We start from the raw sequence: 24,189 nt of genomic DNA, 5'->3' as shown, positions 1-24,189 counted from the left end.
CCCGCGGTCACAGCACCAGCGGGTGTGACCTCAAGCAAGAGGCCCGGCAGGCGGGCAGGCAGGCGGACACTTACACACAGATGTCTTCTGGCTGTTATGTTTGCTGGGCATCAGCTTCACACCTCGAGACTTCAACTCAATTTGCTTCTTGACTAGAGAGGAGGTAAGAGGGAAAACCGTTTCAGTTGTTATCTGTGACTGGGGATGGGGTTCTTCTAGAATGATCCCCTCTCTTGGCTTGGGATAGTCCAGGGTGGGTCAAAGCCAGAAGTCCCTCTGGGTGAGGACACACCAAAGGTGGCACTGGAGTGCAGCAACACCCCTGAATTGTCACCCTCCCTGTATCCAGACACTTTGCACTGTGATTTTATAGTTCTTCCCATTAAAAAGGTGGGGTATATTCCCTCACCCTTTGACTTTGGGTTTGGCCACTGGAATTTTGGAGGAGGTCTTGATGTGCCCGAAGACTTGCAGAGTGCCTGCCAGATTAGGCTTGTCCTCTCACATCCCTGTCATCACTGGGAGAAGACATGGCTGGTCCCAGGAGGATCAGGAACATGTGGAGCAGAGCCAGTCGGCCTTGCTGAGCCCAGCTTATGCCGGCCGACCTATTGTGGGCAGGGGAAGCTGAGTCCTGGAGGTCCCTGGGGGATAGTGCCTGGCTCAGGAGGTGGCCTGATGACTGAATTGGGTTCTGATCCAATGTCAGTCCAGTCCACAACTCATCAGGAGTTTGCCAAGTAGCACAGAAAAGGCACCAGAGTGAGGATGCCACAGTTCCAAAGGCCATTCCTCTGAAGCCATCTACCTCCTTTGTGTCTGACTGCCCCAGGTCCCTAAGGCATTCTGCTGGCCTCTAAGGGCTTCATCCTGTCTCTGGGTCTACTGCTCAATGCATCTGTCCCAGACCCCCACGCCCTCTCTCAGCTGGCCCCTGCCGGGTGGCTCAGCCCCTCTCATACGGGTTACCCAGCAGTGGTAGCGGCGACTGTGACCAGGCCCTCCCTGTGTGCCAGGCCCTGCGTTAAATGCCTTTCAAGTCCTTTACTCATGTCAGCGTCCCTGACTCGTCTGTTCCCCCCACACCCACCACCCACATCTGATCCACCAGGACCCATCAAACCCTTACAAGTATATCCCAAGTGCAGTTTCTACATCTGTCATAGTCCAGGTCTCTGGTACTTCCCCCCTGGTTGCCATGACTTCCCATCTTCCTTGCCCCATATAGCCTGTTTTCAACACAAGGGCCAGAGGGATCTTTAAAGACATAAGTCAGACCATATTACGTCTCTGCTCAAAACTCTTCAGTGGCAACCCACCTCTCCTAAAGTAAAAGCCAGTCTTTCGAGTGGCCTGCACAGACCCATCTGCCCTCCTAGCACCCCGCCGACCTTATCTTCAACCTTAAGCACTCTTGTTCAGCCACACAGGCCAGTTCCCTGCAATGCTCTTCTCTGAGGGTATCTTCCTGACTCCCTCCTTCCCTGGAAGCATCTGTGGAAACACTGCTTCCTCGCAGACTCCTCCTCTGACCATTGTTCACAGCAATGCTGCACCCCTGGCTCCCTGGCTCCCTTCCCTACTTTATCTCCCTAACTTTCCAACACATGGGATCATTGACTCGGTGGTTTCTAGCCCCGCCGCCCCCCCCCCCCCCCGCATTGCAATGTAAGCTCCAGGAAGGCAGGGGTTTGTGTCTGTTTTGTTCACTGGTGCCTCCTCCATGCCTAGAACAGAGTCTGGCACATGGTGGGCCCTTGATAATGACTTCATTTGCTCCTTACACATCCATTGACCTTGACCGGTACTTACTATACCTACTTGATAGATAATCACGTGGTGGCTTAGAGTGGTTTAAGTGATTTGCTATGGGTCACACAGCCAGGAGGCAGCTGTGCTCTTGGTTGAACCTTAGCATCTTCTCTTCTGACCTGCCGCCAAAGCCATCCCAGGGGCACTGTTAACCTTCTCCAGAATCTTTCCTTTGCCCCGGCTCAGGCCCGAAAAACTCGGTACTTGCTCTGCACTTGAGGTAACATGCCAGTCCCGAAACTAGAGTCCACAGTGATCAGGCACGCAAGGGCCCATCTCCCAGTTCCCCAATAATCCCCAGCTCTGCCTACATCAAAAAGCTCCCCAAGGGTTTGTCCCCTGGCAAGCTGCTAAACTGAATGCCTGATCAAATTCAGTTGCTACCACAGAGTCACTGCTGCCCAACGTGCATTCAAAGCCTTTTTATAAATGTGCATTACTCTCCATGCATATCCAGCAGGAAAATTTCCAATGAACGCTAACGTGGACCCATTCTCAAACAGAGATTATTAGTAGGGAAACATGCATCATTCAAGCCTAGCTAATACAGTGCAGCAGGGGGGGAATTTCTTGGATTCAGTCATTCCTAAGAGAACAGGGCTTGTCCCAGTACTGTGGGGATAGCTCGAGCTCTTCTCCCTGATGCCCTGGCCCTGGGGCTGGGGTGGGGAGAGCGGTCTCCATGAGCAAGGCTGGCCCACTCAAGGGGAGGTCTGTGCAGATGGCTCTGGGCACCTGGCCAAGAAGGAGGAGGTGAGAGTCTTCCCAATTGCCTCGTTTCCCGTCCTAGTGCCCTCTGGAGGAAGGGAGGTGAGGAGGGGCCAGTGCACCAGGAACGTCATTCCCAGGGGCAAATGCTGCTTCAATTTTCCCTGCAGCTGCTGAAGGGGGACGGGGAGAGGCAGGTGGGCATGAGAAGATGGCTAAGAGGGAGCCCTTCTTCCTCTCTTCTCAAGGTTGCACTCAGGAAGCGGCTCCAGAAGGAATCCTTCCAATTTCTGTGCCCACCCGCTCTACTCGGTCCTCCCCGAGAAGGGCTGTAACCCACCAGGTCAATACTTCCTACCTCCGGGGCCACTGTTAGCAGTGGCTGGTACCATCATCCTCCCCGGCAGGAACGAACCCCTGTCCTTCCTCTTTTCCTTCCTGCTACTTACCACAGGATGGAACTTGCAAAGGCAGTAAGAAGAAGTGAACGAGAAGGAACCCGAGAAGCCTTAGGGCTTCTTAATTTACATATAAACCTTGTGACTGTTGGCTCCTCTGAACTGGTCCCAGAGGTGCATGGCCCATGCTGTCCGTGTGCACCCCACACAAGCATGGGGAAGGCAGGGGCCCTGCTCTCTGGACTGTGGTTCCTCACACCAACAATGCAATCTCTAGAAGATGTATGTTCAGGCCCAGCTGGCCCAGGCCCAGGCTCTGGGGAGGGGAGCCCATACAGAGGACCCATACCATCATGGGAGCTGATGAATGGGTCAGGAAAGTGGCCTTGGCTGGGGGAAAGCCTTTGGCAAGATCCACATTACCGGGGATTTGAACATCGAGAAATCACCTCCATATGCTGGGGCTTCAGTTTTTGAGCAATCCCAGGGAAGTTGTCACACCCTCAATTATATACAACTAATTTGTCTTTTAAACAGTATGACCAAGTGGGTGGTGAGTGATCAAGGAAAAAGGAATACCATGGGAAATCAGCCACAAAATGAGCTTAGTCAGAGCTAGCTCGACAGACAAGGGCAGGCCAGGTAAAAATCTTCAGAAAACAAGAGCCCTTCTCCCTTTAGATCTCCACAGTGTGCTACTGACAGACGCAATCAGAAATGCAGGATAAAGTAGAAAGAACCTAGAGAATTTCTGGCATGTATCTGTTCATGTTGTTCATTCGGTCGTTGTTCGTTCATTCATTCATTCATTCATTCATTCATTCATGGAGCGCCCACCAGTGTAGTGCCAATGATATTACACTGAAGCTCTGGTCTCTAAAATGGATTTTGTAATTGTTTATGCACTGCAGATTATATGGAGCCTGGGGCTGGTTCCACGGTTCTGGCTACACTTGAATGCATACCCCCGATGCACGTATGTATGTGCCTGTGCATAGATCCATGCACACATAGGCATCTTGTGTCTACAATGGGCACACCCACAACACATTTGTGCCCTTGGGTACGCATGGCTCCAAATACATACAAAATGTAATTCACACTTGCACATGCTTTTGCACCGTGAACAAAGTCAAGACTCCCAGAGAAAAGTGCTGGCTTGAACTGGTTGATGGAAATCTTACTAGGTACATTCATCTCCTCCGAATGGTAATGACTATAGGAGACTGCCAGGCTGCTCCATTCATCCTTTATATTCTGGTTAATTACAAGACATTTCCTCGCTGTTGTAAAGGTTAGCGGGACACATGGTACACATTTAGCTAGAAGAATCTGGCAATACAAATTCCTCTCTAGTCTGCAGCATGAGTTATTGGGCTGAGCTAGCAGAGACAAGGACCAGTTAGTGGAGGAGGGGAGCTGCTAAACCTGTCTCCAAGGCTCTGGGAATCACGAAGTGGAGGGAACCTGTAGCTTCTTCTCCTCCCAATGGAGCCAGACTTCCCTTCACAAGGGTGAGCCCTGGCACTAACCCTGATCACTCCCCTTTCCCCGCCACTTGGCTGTCCTACTGGCTGGACCATCCCTTCATCTCCCCACATCTGTTCCTTCACCAAACCCAGTTCATTCAATCCTAGAAAAAGTTTCCAATGTATATCTTTCTTTCAGGATTCTAAGCCACTCCTGCCCTAAACTCTTTTCTGCTTGGATTTTATTCATCGACTCACTCTCTATAACTCACCTCCCAAAATGTTGCAGAGGATGATCTTTTAAAAACTGTAATCTGATTTTTCCCTTAGAAAACTTGGTGGGTGCGCACCCTGCACTCTGCCCCTCCCTTGTCACTGATGGCATGCCTCTTGCTTGGCCACCAGCCCTGCACAAATGCTTTCATTACTCACAGTTCTTCACTAGAAAAAGTCAGTGTCTAGCACACTGGCTCCTCATCTCACTCAGATTTATGCCAAATATGGAAAATTTGCTGTAGATGCCCAAGATCTAATGCTTCAAGGTACCAACCTTCTAGCAGAGGCTGAAGCCCTTACTATGGAGAAGGAGAGTGGGAAGAGCAGTGGTATGGAACAGAGCTGGGGAAGCCTCGATGTAACGAAAGGTGAAGTGTCTGTTACCAGGTCAGTGGACCTGAGGGATAAATATAAAACGACTGCACCACCATTGACCAGGATGCTGCCAACACATGAATAAAGAGGCTGGGGTGGCACCATCATTGCCACTGTACTGGCACGCTCCATGGCCATGGAACGCTTCGAGAAGATGAGCAAAGGTGTTAATCCAGTGGAAATCAGGAAAGGTGTGATGTTGCGTGTTGATGCTGTAATTGCTGAACTTAGGAAGAGCCTAAAGGTGTTATAACTTCTGAAGATACTGCTCAGTTTGCTAGAGTTTCTGCAAACAGAGACAGACAAATCAGCAGTATCATTTCTGATGTAATCACAAAAGCTCAAAAAGTATCCTCACAATACGGGGCAGGAAAACACTGAAGGATTGAAACAGGAATCGAAGGCACAGAATGTGCCGAAGACTGTCTATCTCCCTACTTGCATAATACATCAAAAGTTCAGAAGTGGAAATTCTAGGGTATTTAGGGTTTCCGGTGTCCGGTCCATGGTGCCCACTCTTGAAACTGCCAACATCCAATGAAAGTCTTGGGTTATGACTGCCGAAGATGCCCTCAGAGCACTCACTTGGAAAAGGATAAAAGTCAGCTTGCAGGTTACAGCTGCCCAAGTTCCAGGTTCTAGTGTCACGGAAAGAACCAACAAAGCCGTTGCTATTGATGGTGTGGTGTTTGGAAGAGAGCCGGGCTCTGAATTTTCAAGATCGTTTGCTTCATGATTTAGGAAAAGTTAGAGAGGTTATTGTGACCGAAGATGATGCCACATTCTTGCAAGGGAAAAGTGACAAGATTCAAAAAGAGAAATGTTCAAGGAATCACTACTAGTGACTGTGGAAAAGAAAAGCTCCAGGGACATCTGGGGACACTTCAGATGGCAGAGCTGTGCTGAAGGTTGCCAGGACAAGTGACGTGGAAGAGAATGAAAAGAAGGAGTCACAGGTACAGTGAATGCTCCAAGACCCGCTGCTGGAAAAGGCACTGTCTGGGTGCTTTGCTTTGGGGCATTCCTGCCTTGAATTTACAGCTCCAGCTAATGAAGAGCAAAAAAACTGGTACAGCAACAACGGAAAGAACACTCAAAATTCCAGCAATGACCACTGCCAAGAATGCAGGTGTGGAAGGATTGTTGATAATTTAGAATATGATGCACAGCTCCTTAGAAGCTGGTTATGTACTATGCTGGGTGGTATTTTGAATATGGAAGGGAAAAGGAATCATCAGCCCAACTACGGGGCTGTAAGATGTACAAAGCAGCTGAAGTCTGTAAGAAGAACTTTGTTGGATGCTGCTGGTATGGCAAGTGGGTTAACCACAGCAAAACTTGTAGTCACTAGAATCCCTGAAGAAGACAAGGACCTGGGCAGGGTAGATGGCAGGCAGTGCGGGAAGTGGCATGTTCTAATTTCTAGAAGAGTGCTTTGCCATTGTTAATAGGCTGTGTGGTGGTCTTCACAAACCACTTCTGACAAGTCAGAAAACAACTGGAAGAAAGATATTTAAGGGACTCCCTATGGCTATCGGTTGTTGGTTTCATGGCCTGGGCAATGCTGTCTGCTCTACCTGGCACGTCTTTTCCCCACTTCTCTGCTTGGCTACCTTGCGCTGGTGAAGGCCTGACTCAAAGGCTATCTCCTCTCTGTGGCTGTGTCTACATCTCGGGGAGAAGTCACTGCCCTTACAAGACTTGATTCAGGCATCTGCTGAAGCCCTTTTGACACTGTGACATCATGTCCTGTTCTCTCTGCAGACAGCCCAGCTATTGGTCCCCTGAGCTCCTAGGTCTGTAACCTGTGACTGACAGAGCCAAGCACTCAGATGGTTCCCTGAACCGTCTGATGACTGAGTGGATGAATGAATGACCAACTGTTAGAAGAATATGTGCTTTGAGTTCATTTCCTGGCAAAAAGAAGGGGTTACACTTGAAAGCAGGTGAGGTGAGGGGTGCCGTGTTTTGTGTTCATGCTGTTTTCAGTTCAGGCTCACTTTCGATTGAGTTTAGAGGCTTGGCTTCATGGGCACTGGGCTCTGGGCTCCTGAGCCTGTAAGTAAAAGCAACCCTGCGATTCATGGAGGGGTCCCGGAGGCCCAGAACCTAACAGTGAGGCTGGCAAGGGTTCAGCAGCTCAGCATGCAGACAGGAATCGGACAAAAGAGTCTGAGCATGGACCACAGGCTCAGTCACACGCCACAAAGAGACAAGTGCATGTGGAAAACAGAAGCTTGGGTTTGTTACTCTAAAAAGCATCTTAATACATGCAAATTGGTTTCGAATGTTTGAGTTTATTCTGCAGACAATTGAGACTTGGCATCGGACTTCCAGAAAGCAGAGGAGCCGATTCTCTCACTGTGGAATATCTCCCAACTCCTGGTTCCCACAGTTCACCTGACAAGATAGGCGGTGCTAGTCGACGGCAGAGTCAGGCGAGGATTTGGCTGAAGGGAGGCTCGGGGAACTGGACAATGATCATCATGTCAGGATGGCAGGCAGAGAGCCCACATCTGAGGACTAGAGCCACCAGCTCTACCTCTCACTGCACAAGGGGTTCCCCCTATAACAGAGAATCAAGGTGACTGGTGGAGTCTGAGGCCTGAGGGTTCCATTTCCTGAGCACCTGCCATGGGTCAGATATTTTAGCAGGACCTCCTTCAATTTCCAATAGCCCCGTGGGGGTCAATATTATTCCCTCTCTACGGACCAGCAGGGCAATAGTGAGCTGTGGGGTATGCTCTCTTCCCAGCCAGGGAAGACCCTCACCAGTTGTGGTCATCAGCCACTGGGGGCATTTAAGAAAGGCTCATCTCGATGTCATTCCTTGCAGGCTTGAAAAGAAAGCAAGAAAGCAATTAGCACTGCGAGGACTGAAAATAGTCCTCCCCTGGAGGTAGAAGGATTGATTACATAACCTCAGTGGTCTCCCAGAACTAGAAGGAAACTTAAGGAATTTTGATTTCTGTGGTTGCCAAACACTTTAGGTGCAGGAACCTGTGATTACACTTCTAGGTAAATGCCCACTACACAAAACAAATCAAAGAGGAACTGCTCTGGTTCAAGTCAGTGGTGTGGGGGTGGGATGAACCTGGAGCCCCACTCACTCAGGCCCTATCAAAATAGCTGCAGGGAGAACCCCTCTGACCTCCAAGGAACTCACTTTGAAAACCACTCTTTTGGGTTCCCTTCTTTCATGCTACATACATCTGAGGAAGACTCCTGCCTTGGGAGGGGATCGGTGGCCTCTGCCTCTACTTCGCCTTGAGTCTTCACATCTTTCTCTCCAGTGCAGACCCTTCTCTGAGCTACAGACTGACAGACCAGCCAGCTACCTGCTAGATGGCCCCCAAGCCCTGGTGGGCTAATACTGCCCCAGGATCAACGTGTTCCAAGCAAATCCACCCTCATCTGCCTCTGCCCCAGAGCATGAGCAGGGAGGAGAGGCAGAGGGAGAGAGAGAAAAGCAGACTCCCTGCTGAGCACAGAGCCTGACGTGGGAACCGATCCCAGGACCCTAGGATCATGACCTGAGCCGAAGGCAGATGCTTAACTGACTGAGTCACCCAGGCGCCCACATGTCTCCCTCTTTTTAAAGACTTCTGATCTCCTGTCTTCAGTGCAGTTTCCGACAGTGTGAGTCCTGCCTCCCTCTCCGGCCTCGGAGCTTGCTGCCCAGACTGCTGCCCTGAGCTATGGGTGGCAGGCTTCATGCTCAGGTGGCAAACGTTTTCGGAGAGAGGCCTGGGAGCACGTGTGTTGGGCTGTGGGCCATGTCTCAGCTGCAGACAGCCCAGCTCTGGCCTGGTAGCACTCCGGAGGCTCTCAACACTTCACAAATGAATAAGCAAGGCTGTGTTCCATAAACCTTTATTTATGGATGCAGCAACTTGATTTTTCATACAGTTTTCATGTGTCATGAAACCTTCTCATTCTGATTTTCTTCTTCAATCTTTAAAAACGTAAAAGCCATTCTCAGCTTGAGGACCACATGGAAGCAGTCAGATGGTGCGGTCAGGCCTGCGGGCTGTGGTTGGCCCAGCTCCGCACTGGACACGCAGGTCTCTGGGGCTCCTAAGACTTAGCCCTTTCAGGTTTTCTTGCCTTCCCTCTACCCGGAATGCTCCTCACCATCTGCGTGGCATCTTTCTGAAGTTCACATTGATGCCGCTGCCACTTTTTCTTCTTCTTTTTTTTTTTTTTTTTTTTTTGGCTTCTTTAAGTGCTTCCAGCCAAACTAATTGCTCCTTTATCTCTAATCCTAGAACCCTTTCCCGGGCCTCAATTATAGCTCTTATCTGGCTGCACACAACCTATAGATTTATGCCCGTTCCTCTCTTTAACTCGTTCTCCTTGACAGCAGAGCCTAGTCTAGCCGCGTTCCCCTTTCTGTGCTGTCACATGCCCGCGTCACGCCAGAATGCTTGAAATTCAACACACTCACCCACCGTCCGACAGCCGGCCAGACACACAGTCACACTATAACTCTGGTCCCTGATTCCCTGAGGTAGTATTTAAAATCCTGTTTGGCCAGGAATACCCCTAAATTCTCATTGGACTGAGATGGGAATGGAATATGCCATGCTGTAGGTTATTCATTTATTTATTCAATGTATGATTTGGTTTCTGGGAAAAAAATTGTCCATCAATCCATTTAGGGGTTTATAATGATTAGCCCCGAAGTGCCATAAATCACTTGAGACTAATGCCATCAAGCTGAGGGTGGCGGAAACTGACCCCATGCTGATGTGTCCCCAGGTCCAGTCCCCACACTTCTCTGGCCTGCTCTGTGGACTGCTAGCGCAAGGGGGCCCGCTGGTAAGGCTCCTAGCCTCGCAGGGTATACAGCAGGCCACAGCAGGGCCTCTGTTCCCGTTTCTGGCTCCTTTTGGATTGGCAGATGGGAGGCACAGCAGACAGGAGGGAGAGAGAAGAGAGAGATCTGGTTACTGATTTTGGGCTCCTCCTCCTGCTCTGGTTACTGATTCCCAGGCCCCCTCCCCAAGCACTGTGGGTTGGTGGGGGTCAGGCTCCTCAGTTCTGCCAGGTGGCGCTTCTTCTACTCCCTCTGGCCCTTTCCCCCCCACACTGTGGCGAAGGCCTCCCTGCTGCATGGTCCCTGAGGGCCTCATCATCCTTGTGGGGTCCTTTAATCCCATGCTATTCTCTGTAAAAGGTCCCATCACTAAACCTTCTTCAGTGAAAGCAGGGCAGGATGCTTTCTGTCTCCTGCTAGCCCCTTGACTAAAAGCTGTCTCAGCCATGCTTTGGGGCTGGGTTTGCAAGCTGCAAAACAGATTATTTTAGTCATTCCCAAGTTTCCTTTCCTTCTGAGCAGAGGTTCTCAGTGGGGGGTGATTTTGTATGCAGGGGTCATTTGGCCACGTGTGGAAACTTTTTGGTTATCATGACTGCGTGTGTTGCGGGGAGACACTACTGGCCTCTAGCATCTAGTGGATGGAGGCCAGGAACGCTGCTAATCACCCCAAAATGCACTGGACAGTCCCCTACAACAAAGAACTCCCCACGCCACAATGTCAACAGTGCTGAGGCTGAGGAACCTTGCTTGAGTCGCCAACTGATTATTGCATACACTTGCACTATGTGCCCCCAGTCTGGAAAACATTAGAAAAAGAAGTTCCCAGGGTAGAATCATTTATTAACACAATATATATGCCACCATATATAAGCATGCTGGCTGCAAATGAATACCAGTGGGGTGCAAATCCTGCCTCCAACACTCCATCAATGAGACCTTAAGCCAGTTACGCACTCTCTCTGAAACCCTGGCTTCTCACCTGTAGGCTAAGGGGAGGACCTCCTTCCCACAGCCGCTGCTAGGACTGGATGAGTAATAAATGCCAAGTGCTTGAAGCCTAGAAAGCCCTCTGGAAACACTGGCCCACGTGAATTTGCAGACCCTGTTCATGGCTGTATTCAGGGAGACAGAAGAGGATAAGATAGGGTCTGCTTCTGAGAAGTTCATCACTAAAGCAGATTTTCAGACTGGGGGTTGTTCCCTGCTGTAGACTTGTGAAATTCATTTAGAGGTTGCAGTTAACATTAAAAATTGGAAATTTTCAGGGTGCATCATGATTTATAAAGGTAAATGCCACTTGGTGACATTTTCTTTACAGTTCTATAGATAGATGTGTGTACTGGGTTGTGCTGGAAAATGTACTTTTTTATGGTGGGATGAGATTAACAAATAAAGTTTAAAAGCTCCCAGTTAAATAGGAAAGGTAAGACACTCGAGGCACCAGAGAAGGCCCTCTGGTTTTGCAGAAAACTCACACGAGCCTGTGAATGAATTCAAGCTTCACCACCTACAGCCTGTGTGATCTGTGTGTGTTGGGCTTGTTACAAAACCTCTCTGAGCCTTGGCTTCTTCAGCTGCAATGTGGGAATTAAAAATACATTTTGCACTGCACTGCGGGGGGTGGGGCGGCGGGGCAGTGGGGGACAGAGCCTCCTGCACAGCAGGTGTGCTCCTGATCTTCTAGAGGCTGCCATGGCTCAGTTCTTGTCGCCCATTGTCTGGCATCAAACTGTAACCCACGACCATGCCAGACAGGCCTTCAGGCACCCAAAATAGTAGAGATCCTGGTACCTATTTAATCAGATGAAATGATAATATTCATCTCTGCTTTTCTATTTTGGAAAATACAACAAAAAGATCCAGACAGGTGCTTCGCTCCCACAAAAGCCCATCGCCCGCAGTGGATAAATGTTTCCAGGAAAGCTTTCAGAGTGAGGCTTTGTGAAGCTTGTCAGACCAGGTTGGCTTTTGGGTTTATTTTTTAAATATTTCAAAGGTGTCCTGCCACCCAATGCTAAGGAAATGAGGTTGTTTAGGAAAGGTCCAGATTTTAAAGGTAATGCCTCTACTTCTAGTGCCACTTTTATCCTAATTTCTGACTGGAAAGCCTGGCCCCAGGGGTCTTGTGGCGGGGGCTGCCCCCTGCCCCTGCCACCTCCAGGCGAGTGATGGGCTGCTACTGTCCGGAGCCAGAGCCTCCGAGCTGGGGTTGGGAGGGACCAGCTGTCCCGCTCTCCACCGTGAGAATCTGAGCGCCCCCCTCCCCCTCAACCCCAGCACACCCTCACTGGGAGGCACTTCTTGCTTTTTATCAGCCTTACATGGTCCCATTCTCTGCACACAGAGAATGGGAAAAAACAGTGGTTTTCCTCACTCACTCACTTACAACCTGAGCCCACCTCACCTTTTATTCCCCAGAGCCTTCCGGGGCCTTCTGCTTAATAGGTGTGCAATACAAGTTTGCTGTTGAATCAATCAGAACCAACATCGGCTTGTAATTGGTAGCAGTTAAAGGCTTAATGAGCAAGTTCTAAAGCCCACGCTTGGTGTTTATAAATTTTGTGTACTTAGAGCAAACTCAAGGTTGAAAGGAATGTCCTCATCTGCTCCCATACATCCACTGGACTTTTGGATCTCCTCCAGGGCTGAGGAGCTCCCCACCTTGGGGTGAGACAATTCTTTAGGACTGGAGCAGAAATCTGCGATTCCCCCCTGCCATTCCTGGTCTGGGCTCTGGCTGCCAGGCAGCAATTCACAGATTGGAGCACCTGAGCTAGAGCACTCCTAGAGCTCCCAGCCTGCGTGTGTAATGCATTCGTGCGCTACATAACACGAAAGAGAGTTGAAATACGGCTCCTCTTCCACTTTACACGGCCGGAGGCGAAATGCTGGTGGTTAGAGAGGTTGGGCTCTGGATTCAAAAGGCAGGAGGAGTTCAGATGGCCTTGGGAAACTGGCTTAATTTCTCTGGGCCTCAGCTTCCTTGTCCATATAATGGGGATGGTGATAGCACCGACTTCACAGGGGAATGATGAGGGTTAAATGAGACGATGCTTATCAATTGCCCAACACAGGGCCTAGCTCTTCGAAGGCACTCAGTATTATGATCAGCCTGACCTGAGGAGGGGCCTGGAGAGGGGCAGCTCGGGCTACACGACCCCGTCGCTGCCTTGGGCAACAGGCCATTGTGGCAGATGCAGAGATGCAGATGTGGAGACCCTAGGCCTGCAAATAAGAACAGGACGATAGAGGCACGCCCACCCTGAAGTCACCCCGAACCCAGTCTGGGGACAGGATGAGCTCCCAGGAGTCACTGCGGCCCCCGGAGGAAGCATGGCAGCCCCGCCTACCTTGGTATTGGGCACTGAAGCCGCGCTGCCGGTGGTTGCCGTCCGAAGTAAAGTGCAGCCGCAGCCAGTTCTTGCTGCTGATGACAGGGGCTGGGAGGCTGGCTCCGGTGAACCTGCAGGGACATGACGTGGGTGGGGTTAGAGGTGAGACAGGGGCAGGCATCCAGGCGTGTCCCCACTTCCCAAGCGAGCTGGGGCCTCAGCCCAGGCCTGGAGCGGGAAGGAGGGGCGGTGCCACCCTGGCTGCCCTCCAGCGACCTGGGGCCTGAGCAGCTTCAGGGGGCTCTTCAGGGGCCCTTCCCACCACTGAGTTACCTTGAGATGCTGCGGAAAGGGTGGGTTCCCCAGGCCAGGAGCAGAGGCCCATCCCCTCCCCCCAAGCCAGGAGTGTTGACAAGTGTCACTCCCTTGTGCCACGGACTGCAGTTGCAGGAGAGAGGCCCAGCCCTCCTAGCAGAACCCACCCACCCCCACCTAAGATCCTGATCCCCCAGCAAAAGTCCAGCCCACGACCCCTGGGCTGAGGATCGGTTACCCCTAGTGAGCCCCCAAGGAGTCCGTGGAAAGGGCCTAGGCAGGCACTCCAGGCAGTGCGGCCCTTCAGGGGTCTGAGAGCCCATTCTGGGGTCACTCACTAGGTCCCAGGTCTCCTCTGGCTCCTCCTTTATTACTGCTGCCTCCATAAGAGGCATCCCCTTCCCTGCTGGGTCCCTCCTCCCTTAGATTAGCCTCCTCTGGCTCCCAGCCAGTCCAGCCCAGAGGGCGGGGCACCAGGGTCTCTCCCCCTGTCACTGTTCACTGCCCTAGACTCTTGGCCAATTGCCATCCTGAGCCACCTTCCAGGTCAACCAGATCCTTCCTCCTGGAGCACAGGAAACTTCAGCGGCTCCCCAGTAGCTACACAAGACCCACTGCCTTTCAAACTTCCCACCCTGTCCCCTGCCGGAACGAGCCTCTGCTTAGCGCTGGCCCTCTCCACTACACTCAAGCTAAACCGTGATTCCCCCCACCCCCTGCGTGTTCCCTGCACCCCAGGAACCCCCTCCATCTTACCTTCCCTCCTCTACCCCACAGCCTCCCAGCTGGCCCATTGCACTGGTGTTTTCTCCCCCCCCCCCCCACCCCGCACAAGAATCGGTACAAAGCTTCCGGATGCCTCCCCTCTGACAGCATCACATCTCCCTCTTGCCTGCCCCCACCCCCGCGGGGACACCCCACAGGCATCTCCTAAGCACACATGCTTTGTCCTTTCCTAGGTCTTTGCCTTTTCTGCCTGGAACAGAGCCACCTGTAGTCCTCTCTCCTGCACCCCCCGTGTCGCCTGAGATGACTTCAGGAAGTCCTCAAACACCACGTCCCAGGAAAGCCTACCTCCCCTGCTTGGCTTTGAAGCCATACAGATTTGGGTTCAGGTCCAGCTTCAGCACTTAGCAGCAGTGTGACCTAGGACTAGTTACTGAACCTTTCTGAGGATGAGAATACGAATAGCAGCCTGAAGACCTGTGGGCAAAGAACTAGCCCAGTACCAGACACATAGGAGCTCAAGAAATCTCATTTTCCTTTTCCCTCCTCCGTCATGCCACAGCACTGCATTCGGATTATGATTCCCTATCTAGGTGTGTGTCTCCCTATGATACCTCCTCAAAGAGGACGCTGTAGCCTGGTGGTGAAGCTAGGGCTCTAGAGGGATCAGCTGTGTTATCTTCACAAAAATTACTTCAGCTCTCTGTGGCTTTATCTCTAAAACGGGGACAAGAACCATTCCTTCAGAGTTGCAAGGATTAAATGAGGCAATACACAACAAAGACCTTAGCATGGTCCCTGGCAAATGAGAGCTTTTGGTAAATGGCGGCTGCTCTTTTCTTCTTGTCCACTTGCATTCTTCATCTCTGTACCAAGCACCTAGCATAACGGTTGGTACAAAGCAGGGACGTCAGGATTCCTATACAAAATAGGTGGTGCACTAGTATGAGAATAATTCCAGGAGTTCCATGAATGGACTCTTTATAAAGGGGAAACCACCAGGGATGGGGCAGTATCCATGCAGCCTGTTACCACTTGAGGGCCTGGAGAGGAAACTGTATCCCTGAAAAAGAAGGCCGTATGGAAAGGGCCACCATATAGGACCCAGATCTTCAGGCAGTTTGTGCAAGTCCCACCAGGAGGGATCAAGGAATGGATACCTGGAACTCACTTTCCTCTCTCCCTTCCTCCAATCTCCTACTGATGCTTCTGTTGATCTATCCCAATTGGAAGCCAGAAGCAAAGGAGCGTACATCTGATGTAGCCTCACCCACAGCTAAGTCTTCCTAGACATGGAACCGAGTGGAGAAGGTAGGGGAGAGCATTTGGAGGGGCAAATGGAAGAGATCCGACATGGTGGGTCCCTATAAATATGTATTAAACAAAGGAACTAACCAAGTGGCTTCATACCCTGCAAAACTGAATTTTTACTATAATGAAAATGCTGACACACACCAAACTCCAATAATACAACCCATATTACCATGGTAAGGGCTATTATAGAAACCAATTACCGTATTTTACCAGAGCCCATTTAAAATAGTTTCTTACTTGGCTGAGTCATTTAAGTTTTCTAAGGAGCCACAAACAGTACTGTGGGTTTTTTTTCCCCAGGCCAAATTCAATTCTATCTCAATGACAAAGCTTGGAGACTATTTACATAAGGGAAGTAGAAATAGGGAGAATTTACCTGAATAATTCAGAACCAAAGGCTGTTTATTGCAAAATGGAATGTGGGGAGGGTGCCGGGGTCCCAGGAGCAGGATGAGAGTAATGTTGGAGACGGTAAGCGGAAGTCAGTGAGGCTCCTCCAGCCCCGGTATCTGCTTTAACTCCAGCTGTCCAGCCTGGAGAAGCCCCGAGGGGCATCTGTCTTTCTATCTCTCCCAAAGCTTTATCCATCCCTAGGATTCCTGCTAACTGTTCATTCCTAAGGCTTAAACTCTCTGGGCCCTGTGGTGCCTACACACCTTTACTCTGTTCTGCTCCTGCCTTTGCACATAAATGTGCACTGGAAAGTTTTCTTGGCAACTATCTCAAGAATTGGGGGCTTCTGTGTTGGAGTCATCACATCAGACTCTGCCACTGAGATGGTGCCGTGCCTCACTGAAAACTCTCCAACAAACCAGTGACACACACAATGACATGGATGACTCTCAGAAGCTGATTATACTGATAAAAGAGGGCATACGGTATGGTTCCATTTATATGAAACTCTGGAAAAGACTAATCTATAGCGAGAGAAAGTAGATTAGCCGTTGCCAGAGCTGGGGGTGAGAGACACTGGTGGGGGTCCCATGGGAGGGAGTACAAAGGACCCTCCTAGGGTGATGGAAATGTTCTACATTCTAAAGGAGATGGTGGTTATGTGGCATGTACACGTTGGTCAAAGCTTTAAAAACTGTACATTTACAAGGGGTCACTTTATTTTTTGCAAATTATACCTGAATAGAGTTAATTAAACACAAATCTTCAGTGGCTCTATCCTTAGAGTAAAAGACCTTACTCTGGCCTCAGGCTTTAAAAAAAGTCAGTGTGTCCTCACCTCTCCTACCTCCTCCTCTCTTCATCTCTATTCTTTCTACTCTAGCTACATGGGTCTCCTTGCTGTTCAAAACTGGCCAGACCTCCTCTGGCCTCAGGGCCATTGCACTTGACATTCCCTCTGCCTGCTAGCTGGCTCTTCTCCCAGACATCTATGTGGCTCACCTCCTCACTTCCTCTAAGCCTTTGATGAAATGTCACCTTCTCGGTGAAGTCTTTCTGGTCTGACGCCTGCCTGCCTTCCTTCCCTGAGCACATGTGCACGCGTGCGTGCGTGCACGCATGCACACACACACACACACACACCATCTCCAACCATACAGAAGACCTTACTTGTACTGGAACACACACTGCTTTTTTGTGTTTCTCTGCCTTTGCACTTGCTGCTCTTTCTGCCCTTTCCCATTGTACCACCTGGCTGCACAGAGAGGTTAAGAAACTTGTTCAAGGTCACACAGCTATTAAATGGGCAGAGGTAGGAGTCAAACTCAAACCACCCCACTCAGAGCCTATGTACTCAGTCACTGCATTGTACTGCCACATACACACAAGCATGAAGGAAGGCAGAACAGTTCAGGCTGAATTCCATTTCTGTTCTTTTTCCTCCCCTCCCATTCCCCCCCTCCCCAGGATCCTCTTTAATTTTGCTCCCTCTTAGAATCATAATTGAAGGAGAGAAACACAAAGAGAGATTCTCCCCTTCAACCCTTTCTGTCCACATTAACTTCACTCTGGGGGGCCTGGGGAACTCCAAGTTCGCCCAGGAAATTGCTATTGCAGTACAGCATAAAATGTATTTAAGCAATTACACTCAATTTTTTTTTTCTTTTTGGTAAATTGACTTCCGTTAAATGGGGCTTCATTAATGGAATCTGGCTTGGGGAGAATAAAAAACAACAACAACAAAAACACCACAACGGCTCCCTTTAATGTATGTAGTTGATTATGGGGAAAGTGGCTTTGAATTCCCCTACAGAAATCTCTTAGTTCTTGTCTTGGTAATAAGAGAGCTCAGAGCAGACTTCATGGGAAACATTTCTTCTTAAGAAGCTTCTCCTACAGTCAGGATGTTGGGAACGCTGAGATGATAACTGAGTCTGCAAGGAATCACTGCCTAGCTGTACGCAGAGGGGGAGGAGTATTAGGAGCTCCTGGTTTCAGTTTCAGTATTCCTGAAAACTGACATGCTCAGGTCAGGAGAACATTCACTCATTCATTTACTGACCAAGCACATAATGGATACGAGGCATAGCGCTTGCCAGTGGGTGCCACTCCCACTGGTTCCCTGGATATGGGGAGTCCTTGCAAAGCCTGAAATCTACCAGATTCAGCTGCAATGTCCCATTCTCTGCACAACCTCCACTCCTCGGTCAATGGCATCTGGCTTCTGTGCTCCCAGAGCATCTCCCGTGGGCTTTATCTCTCAGCTAAGCTGTGTGCACAGCCTGGATCTGATACAAGGTTGGAGAAGCTCTGCATCCCAGGGGCCAGCAGAAACCATGCTTCCAACCCCAAAGCTGGCTGGGGAGAATACAAAATATAGGAGGTGCGTGCCACTTTATCCCCACTCCCACACCCTCTTCCCTCCCCACCTGCCATCGGCTCTCCTCTTTGGGGGATGGAGAGGGCACCATGATGCAACCAGGGAAAAACCCTTCTGGAAATGGCTTGGTGGTGGTGGGCAAAGGGCACCAAGGCTCTTGTTGGAGACCTGACTCCTCTGTCCCCGCCCAAGCTACCTCTCATCTCTGAAGAGAGCCTTTATTGACTCAGCCCTGATACCCATTCTTATCACCAATGATTTCCGTATCAGTTTTCCTTTAGCCAAATGCCTAGGATTCTTGCTATGTTGAGATAAATGCTTTCCCCAGGACAAACCCATAATGTTATCTATTTTCCTGGAACTGGGCAAAGGCCCAGGATGAATGCAGTTCTCTTTTGGATATGGACTGTTGGAGTTCCTGAGTCTTAAGACTTATCTTTGGAAAGGCAGCCCAAGATCTGGTTCTCTCAGCAGTGCCTACCCATCCCAATAGTTCAGGCAGCTCTGAGCAGCTGAGCCACGGTATGAAGATCCAAATCCCAACTACCTACTTGGAGGTTTGGGGGCTTGTTTGAACAAACCCAAGCTTCTGCCAGTCATTCTTGCTCCTCAGTGTTCTTTCTCCCCATAATCCACACCATCCTCCTTGTCACCCAACCCAGGCATCATCCTTAACTCCTCCATTCCTGCCCTCCATGGCCAATGGCAGCCAAGTCTTCTCTGCCTCCTGACCTCATCATTCTCCCCTGGACTACTGAGATAGCCCTCTGCCCTCAATCCATCTCTGTACTATGTGGGGAGATTCGCCCAAGTTCCTGCCTTGCTGGAAACCCAGCAACAAAGGCCCACTGGCTCCAGTATCATAAAGTCTAGACGTTTTCATGCCTTCCCCCTCCAGTGACACCCACTTTGAGCCCCAGCTTCTTTCATGTCTCCATGCTTCTGCATATTCTACTCCCTCTACCTGGAATGTCCTTTCCTGTTGCCCCACCTGACTTCCTGGGGGAAATATCACTGCTCCCATAAACCTAACCAAAATGTCTCCTTTTCTCCACCTCTCTCTTTCCCTGAACCCATGGGAAAAGCATTTGCCTTCACTGTGACGCCTATGCACCACACTCATGCCCCTGCCACGGTACTGGACACACCAAATCGTAACCATGTCCCCAACTAGAAGCCAAGCTCTGCAAGAGCAGGGACAGGATTTTCTTTGTCTCGCCATGTCCAGCAACACAGCACAGTGCCTGGCACGTGGAACAAGTCAATTCCTTAGAACAGGGGATGGCAAACTATAGCTGGCTGTCTGTTTTTGTAAATAAAGTTTTATTGGATCACAACCATGATCATTCATTTACACATTGTCTGCTTTCAAGCTATGATGGCGGAGTTGAGTAGTTGGGACAGAAACTATCACCTGCAAACCCCCAAATATTTACCTCGCCCTTTAAAGAAAGTTTCCTGACACCTACCCTAAGCCTTGCAGACGACGTAGCTTGTTGGTGAAAAGTAATTTCCAAGTAAGGAATAATAAAAGAACACACACAGCTAAAACATTTCATGATGGTGTACAAAGACTTCAATGTACATTCATGCATCAGTCCATTCAATGCAGGACCGAGGTCTTTCCTTTAACTAAGGTTTCCTTCTCCGCACTGTCTCTCTTATATAAACTCCACCCATACGTAATGCATCGTTCGCCATACCAATTCTGCTACAGCTCGTTCAGTCAACAAATATCTATCGCGCAGCACCTGCCATGTGCCAGGCACTGTGTGGGGCACTGGGGATGCAGCAGTGAGCAAGACAGACCTGGTCCCTGCCCTGACGGAAGTGAGCAATTGTCTCAGTCACTCACACCTAATATTTAGGAAGCAATCTTTTTTAGAGATTCTCCTTCATGGAGTCTTTCCAAAGCATTCAATTCAGTTTCCAGAGATGCAACTCTATTTCCTTTCACACTCATATTTCATCGGTTTATGTGATGTTTAATTTAAATCACATAATTACAATAACAAGTATGACTGGCACCAAGAGAGTTGGCAACAAACCCATCTGATTCTCAGAAAGTGCAAGACTCAGCTGGTGGGACCATGGAGTGCACAGGCGTTGAGGGTGGGGGTGGGAGACGGCCCGCGGGCAGCTGGTGCTTAGAGTGCCACGGGGCATCGGTCAGGAAGATCTAGCAAGACCATGGGAGTGCCAGCTAACCCCAGGGAACTGCTCTGGTGGAGAGGCCTGAGAGCACTTTCATTATGCCTGCTTTGTGAATGAACGAATCAATGAATGAAGGAACGGCAGTCTCTTGCTTTCAACTGTGGGCATCTTTTCTAATCATATCCCCTTTGCTACTAGGAGAGTGGGAATCAGTTAACACTAAAATCCTAATTGACGAGGACTTCAGAGGACTTCCAGGTCTAAGGGCCAGCTATGTATGGATCTCATCTACAGCCTTCTCTACAGATGGTCAGTCCAGATCTATTCTGAATGTTTCCAAAGATCGAGAAGTCAGCTCCTTGCCAAATTCTCCCTGTCCACTTTGATTCACTCCCACCCTTTTTCTAGCTACTTCCTGCTCATCCTTTAGGTGGCATCTTACAGCCAGTGGCTCCAGAGAGTCTGGCTGGCTTCTCCTGTGTATCTCGTGACTCCTTGCACTTCCTCTACCCTGGTGCTTGTCTCACCAAGCATCGTCCAGGGGTCTGCCTCATCCTCCAAACTGTGTGCTCCTGAAGACAGGAGCTGTTTCTTTCTTCAGTTCTTTCCTCAGTACATTGCATGGAAACCTAACACGTGGAAAGACCTCAATAATATTGCTTACTAGAAGGAACGCTTGAATGAGCGAATGAACGAATGAGATCCTGCTAGTGAAAGCAGAGGGCATATATGGGGAAAAGCAGGCAAGCGGGTGAACCTGGAGACAGTGGGGAGAGCCTCCAAGGCCGTGCTGGGTTTCATCTCGGTTTCCTATGAAGATGGACCACCCCACCCCCTTGGTCCCTCAGCCCTCACCGTGCTCCCCATTCACTTGGCAGCTGCTGGAACCTTTCTGGGGGACTCTTCTCATCCTGACCTATCTCCAATGCACTAACAGTGAGATCTGGTAATTAATGTGGGCAAATGTTCCTTGTTCCCCAGAAGCAACTCAATAAACTCAACGAATTACCAGGGCTCTTCCCTGCTCAGCTAATTGTTAGCTCCAGGGAACCTACACAAGCTACATCAGGTAAACGCTTTTCCTCCAGACACACTGTTCCCTGGAGGGAGGAGGGAGGGACAGGTCTCCTGGCAGTGTGTCTGCCCCTGGGATGCGGGTGTCATCACCAGTGGGCGTCCTGGGGCTCGTGCGTTGGGGGTGGCACCTTGAGAAGGTCTGGGAGTGGTTTGGGGTGCCCGTTCCTTGCATTCCCTGCTCGGCTGCTCACCCAGAAGGGCTGCTGGCTGGGGCGTCTCCTGCCTCTGCGCAGAGGCCGTGCTCACTGGCGCTGGGTCTGCGGATGCGAGCGGCGCCGGGGGCCGAGCTCTGGGCGAAAGGGCTGGTGGCGGGTCCTCAACTACCTTCCAGGGGCCGCCCGTCTGCCTGCCTCGTTTTCTGTCTCCACGTCTAAAGCGGGAAGTTCCACTCCCTTCCGAGAGCTACAAGCCTCTCTCTGAACAGCAAGCGCCCCGCTGGCCCCACGTGACCCTCAGGCCGCAGCTGATTGGCTCAGGGTGGCCATGTGACCCAAGCGGGGCCAATCAGCCCATGGGACCGTGCAGGGGCTTCGACCAAGGGAGAGCCCCGCAGGCCTGGCTCGCACACAGGAAGGAGATTCGGGGAAAGGGTGGCGCGGGGTCATGGCGTCCGCCTCTGTGGCTGCCACCCCAGCCCCCGCCCCATCACTCTTACACGACGTGCCGCGCCTCGTACGTTGTCCTCCTCCACGTCCTGGGGCCGCCTGCCTGGACAGAATCTAAGCGCAGTCTCTGCCCTGCTGCTGAATCCTTAGCTAGCCATTTCCTGCCCCCAGCCCGAGTCTCTCTCGCTCCAGGTTAGACCGGAGAGCTCGCCTGGAGACCTGATGGTCCCATGGCCTAAGATGTTAAAGCCTGCCCCATCAGGCCTGGCCTAGGAACTGGGTGCCTTAGGAGCGTGGTGACCAAGGCATGCTCACACTCTACGTGGACCTTCACGCTTTCCTGGCTCAGGTCTCTGCCTGGGTGGAGATGCCAGCCTGTCTGGGTCATCACCTGTCTTGTTTCCCTACACAAAGGCGATGGGTTTAAGGAGGTCAAAGGTTAAGGGCCGGGCCTCTGGAATCAACACAGTCCTGTATTTGAGTCTGGGCTCCACTGTTTACTAGTTATATACGATGGGGATGTGCCTGAACTTCTCTGAGTTTCAGTTTCCTCATCTGTGCAATGGGAGACCTGTGAACAGCTGTGCTTGTATATATAAAGTGTCCAGGATTGTGCCTGACACACAGCAGGTGCCTCACAAATGTGCACTATTTTCCTCCCTTGCTTAGTTAAGTCTGAGAGGAGAAGGGATGGGATCTTATCAGTGTCTTGAACCCGACCTTCCAGAGTATACAGGGATTAAGTAGACCCCAGAGTAGCCTGGCTTGGTTTCCCTGGAGAAGTAAGGATGCCTGCATTCAGTCTGGTGACAGGACAGTGCAGGGGGGAAAGGACAGGGTACTCTGTGGCTCCCAGGGTAGCCAATCCACATGGCAGCCACCTTCCCTTCTCCCTCGGCGGCCCCAGCCTGGCCTCCACCACAGCTCCTGCTTTTCTCAGCCTTGTCCATTTTCTACCTGTCACTGGCAGACATGAGTCAGAGAAGGGGCCTGTCCCCCTCCCAGGGAGGGTGGCAGTGTATGCCTTTCAGAGGCCCCTGGGGATTATATTTGGATAAACCTCTCATCCTGAGGAAATGTTTGCAGATGGCTTACCGAGGAGCCTCCCACACCAGCCTCTACCTGCCACTCGACTGCCATTCTGAGCTTGAGCATCATCGATGTCCCTTCCCACCCCCCACCCCCAGAAGGAAGCAGGTAGCCAGCCCTGCCCGAGAGCCTGGCAGCTCTGAAGGCCTGGCTGAGGGCATGAACTTCCCGTCGGCTGGAAAATGGGTGGGCTAAAACATCTTGGGGATGTGCAGGCCAGTGAGCAAGGTGCCCTCGTCAGACAGAGCTGGATTTAGATCCTGCCTCCACAGCCACTAGCTGTGTGACCCTGGGAGACTGCTTCACCTCTTGGAGTCTCTCTTTCCCAGTATGTGTCTCACAGTGAGTTGTGACAATTCAGGGTGATATGGTGATGCTTGTAAACTCCTGCTAAAGCTTCAAGACACAGCAGCCACATATTCTTGGTCACGACATGTCTTCAAGCAGCAAGGGAGGCTCGTGGGCAAAGGGCTAACACTTACTGAATAGGAAGCAGTTGGGGTGGAGATTAGGAACATGGGCCCTGTAAGGTTCCTGCCTAGGTTCAAGTCTCAGCTCTAAACTTACCAGCTGTCTAACTGTGGGCAAGTAACTGACCTGCTTTGGGTCTCAGTTTGCCCTTCTATTTACTAAAGATGACAATATCACCCACCTCATAGAGCTGACAGGAGGTCTAAGTGAGACAATGGGTATAAAAGCTCTCGGTACAGTGCTTGGCACATAGCAAGTGCTCAAAGACTATTTGCTATTATTATTGAGGGTCCACAATGTGCCAGTGTTGTGTGTATACATTCTGAATAACCAGCCAGAGGTCTAGCCATTTGTACAGTGGAGTAAAAGGAAGTAAAGGGGAGAGGAAGGAGGTAGGAAGGAGAGAATGGACAAATGAGGGGGAGCAAAGTTCCTGTCTTCTCATATTGCTCACCTCCATCACATCTGGGCTA

The 24,189-nt window shown here is 50.7% G+C and overlaps 1 protein-coding gene across 2 annotated transcripts in view; it reads right to left on the bottom strand.

The window, feature by feature from the left end:
- CSMD2 (CUB and Sushi multiple domains 2) overlaps positions 1-24,189 on the bottom strand; it is a 588,524-nt gene that overhangs the window by 285,928 nt on the left and 278,407 nt on the right. For both annotated transcript variants that reach the window (XM_088023017.1, XM_028113838.2), the window contains exons 6-7: positions 13,211-13,323; positions 75-152 (exon numbers count right to left, since the gene is read on the bottom strand). In XM_088023017.1, coding sequence (XP_087879143.1) covers positions 75-152; positions 13,211-13,323 — 191 coding nt within the window. The remainder of the gene's footprint in view (positions 1-74; positions 153-13,210; positions 13,324-24,189) is intronic.

The sequence above is a fragment of the Eumetopias jubatus genome, unplaced genomic scaffold (assembly GCF_037043125.1).
Source record: "Eumetopias jubatus isolate StellerSeaLion01/CBP00866 unplaced genomic scaffold, mEumJub1_p1.0 scaffold_4, whole genome shotgun sequence".
In the NCBI taxonomy this organism is placed as follows: Eukaryota; Metazoa; Chordata; class Mammalia; order Carnivora; family Otariidae; genus Eumetopias; species Eumetopias jubatus.
The sequence above is the reverse complement of the archived record's forward strand: the minus strand, read 5'-3'. Positions and strand labels throughout refer to the sequence as shown.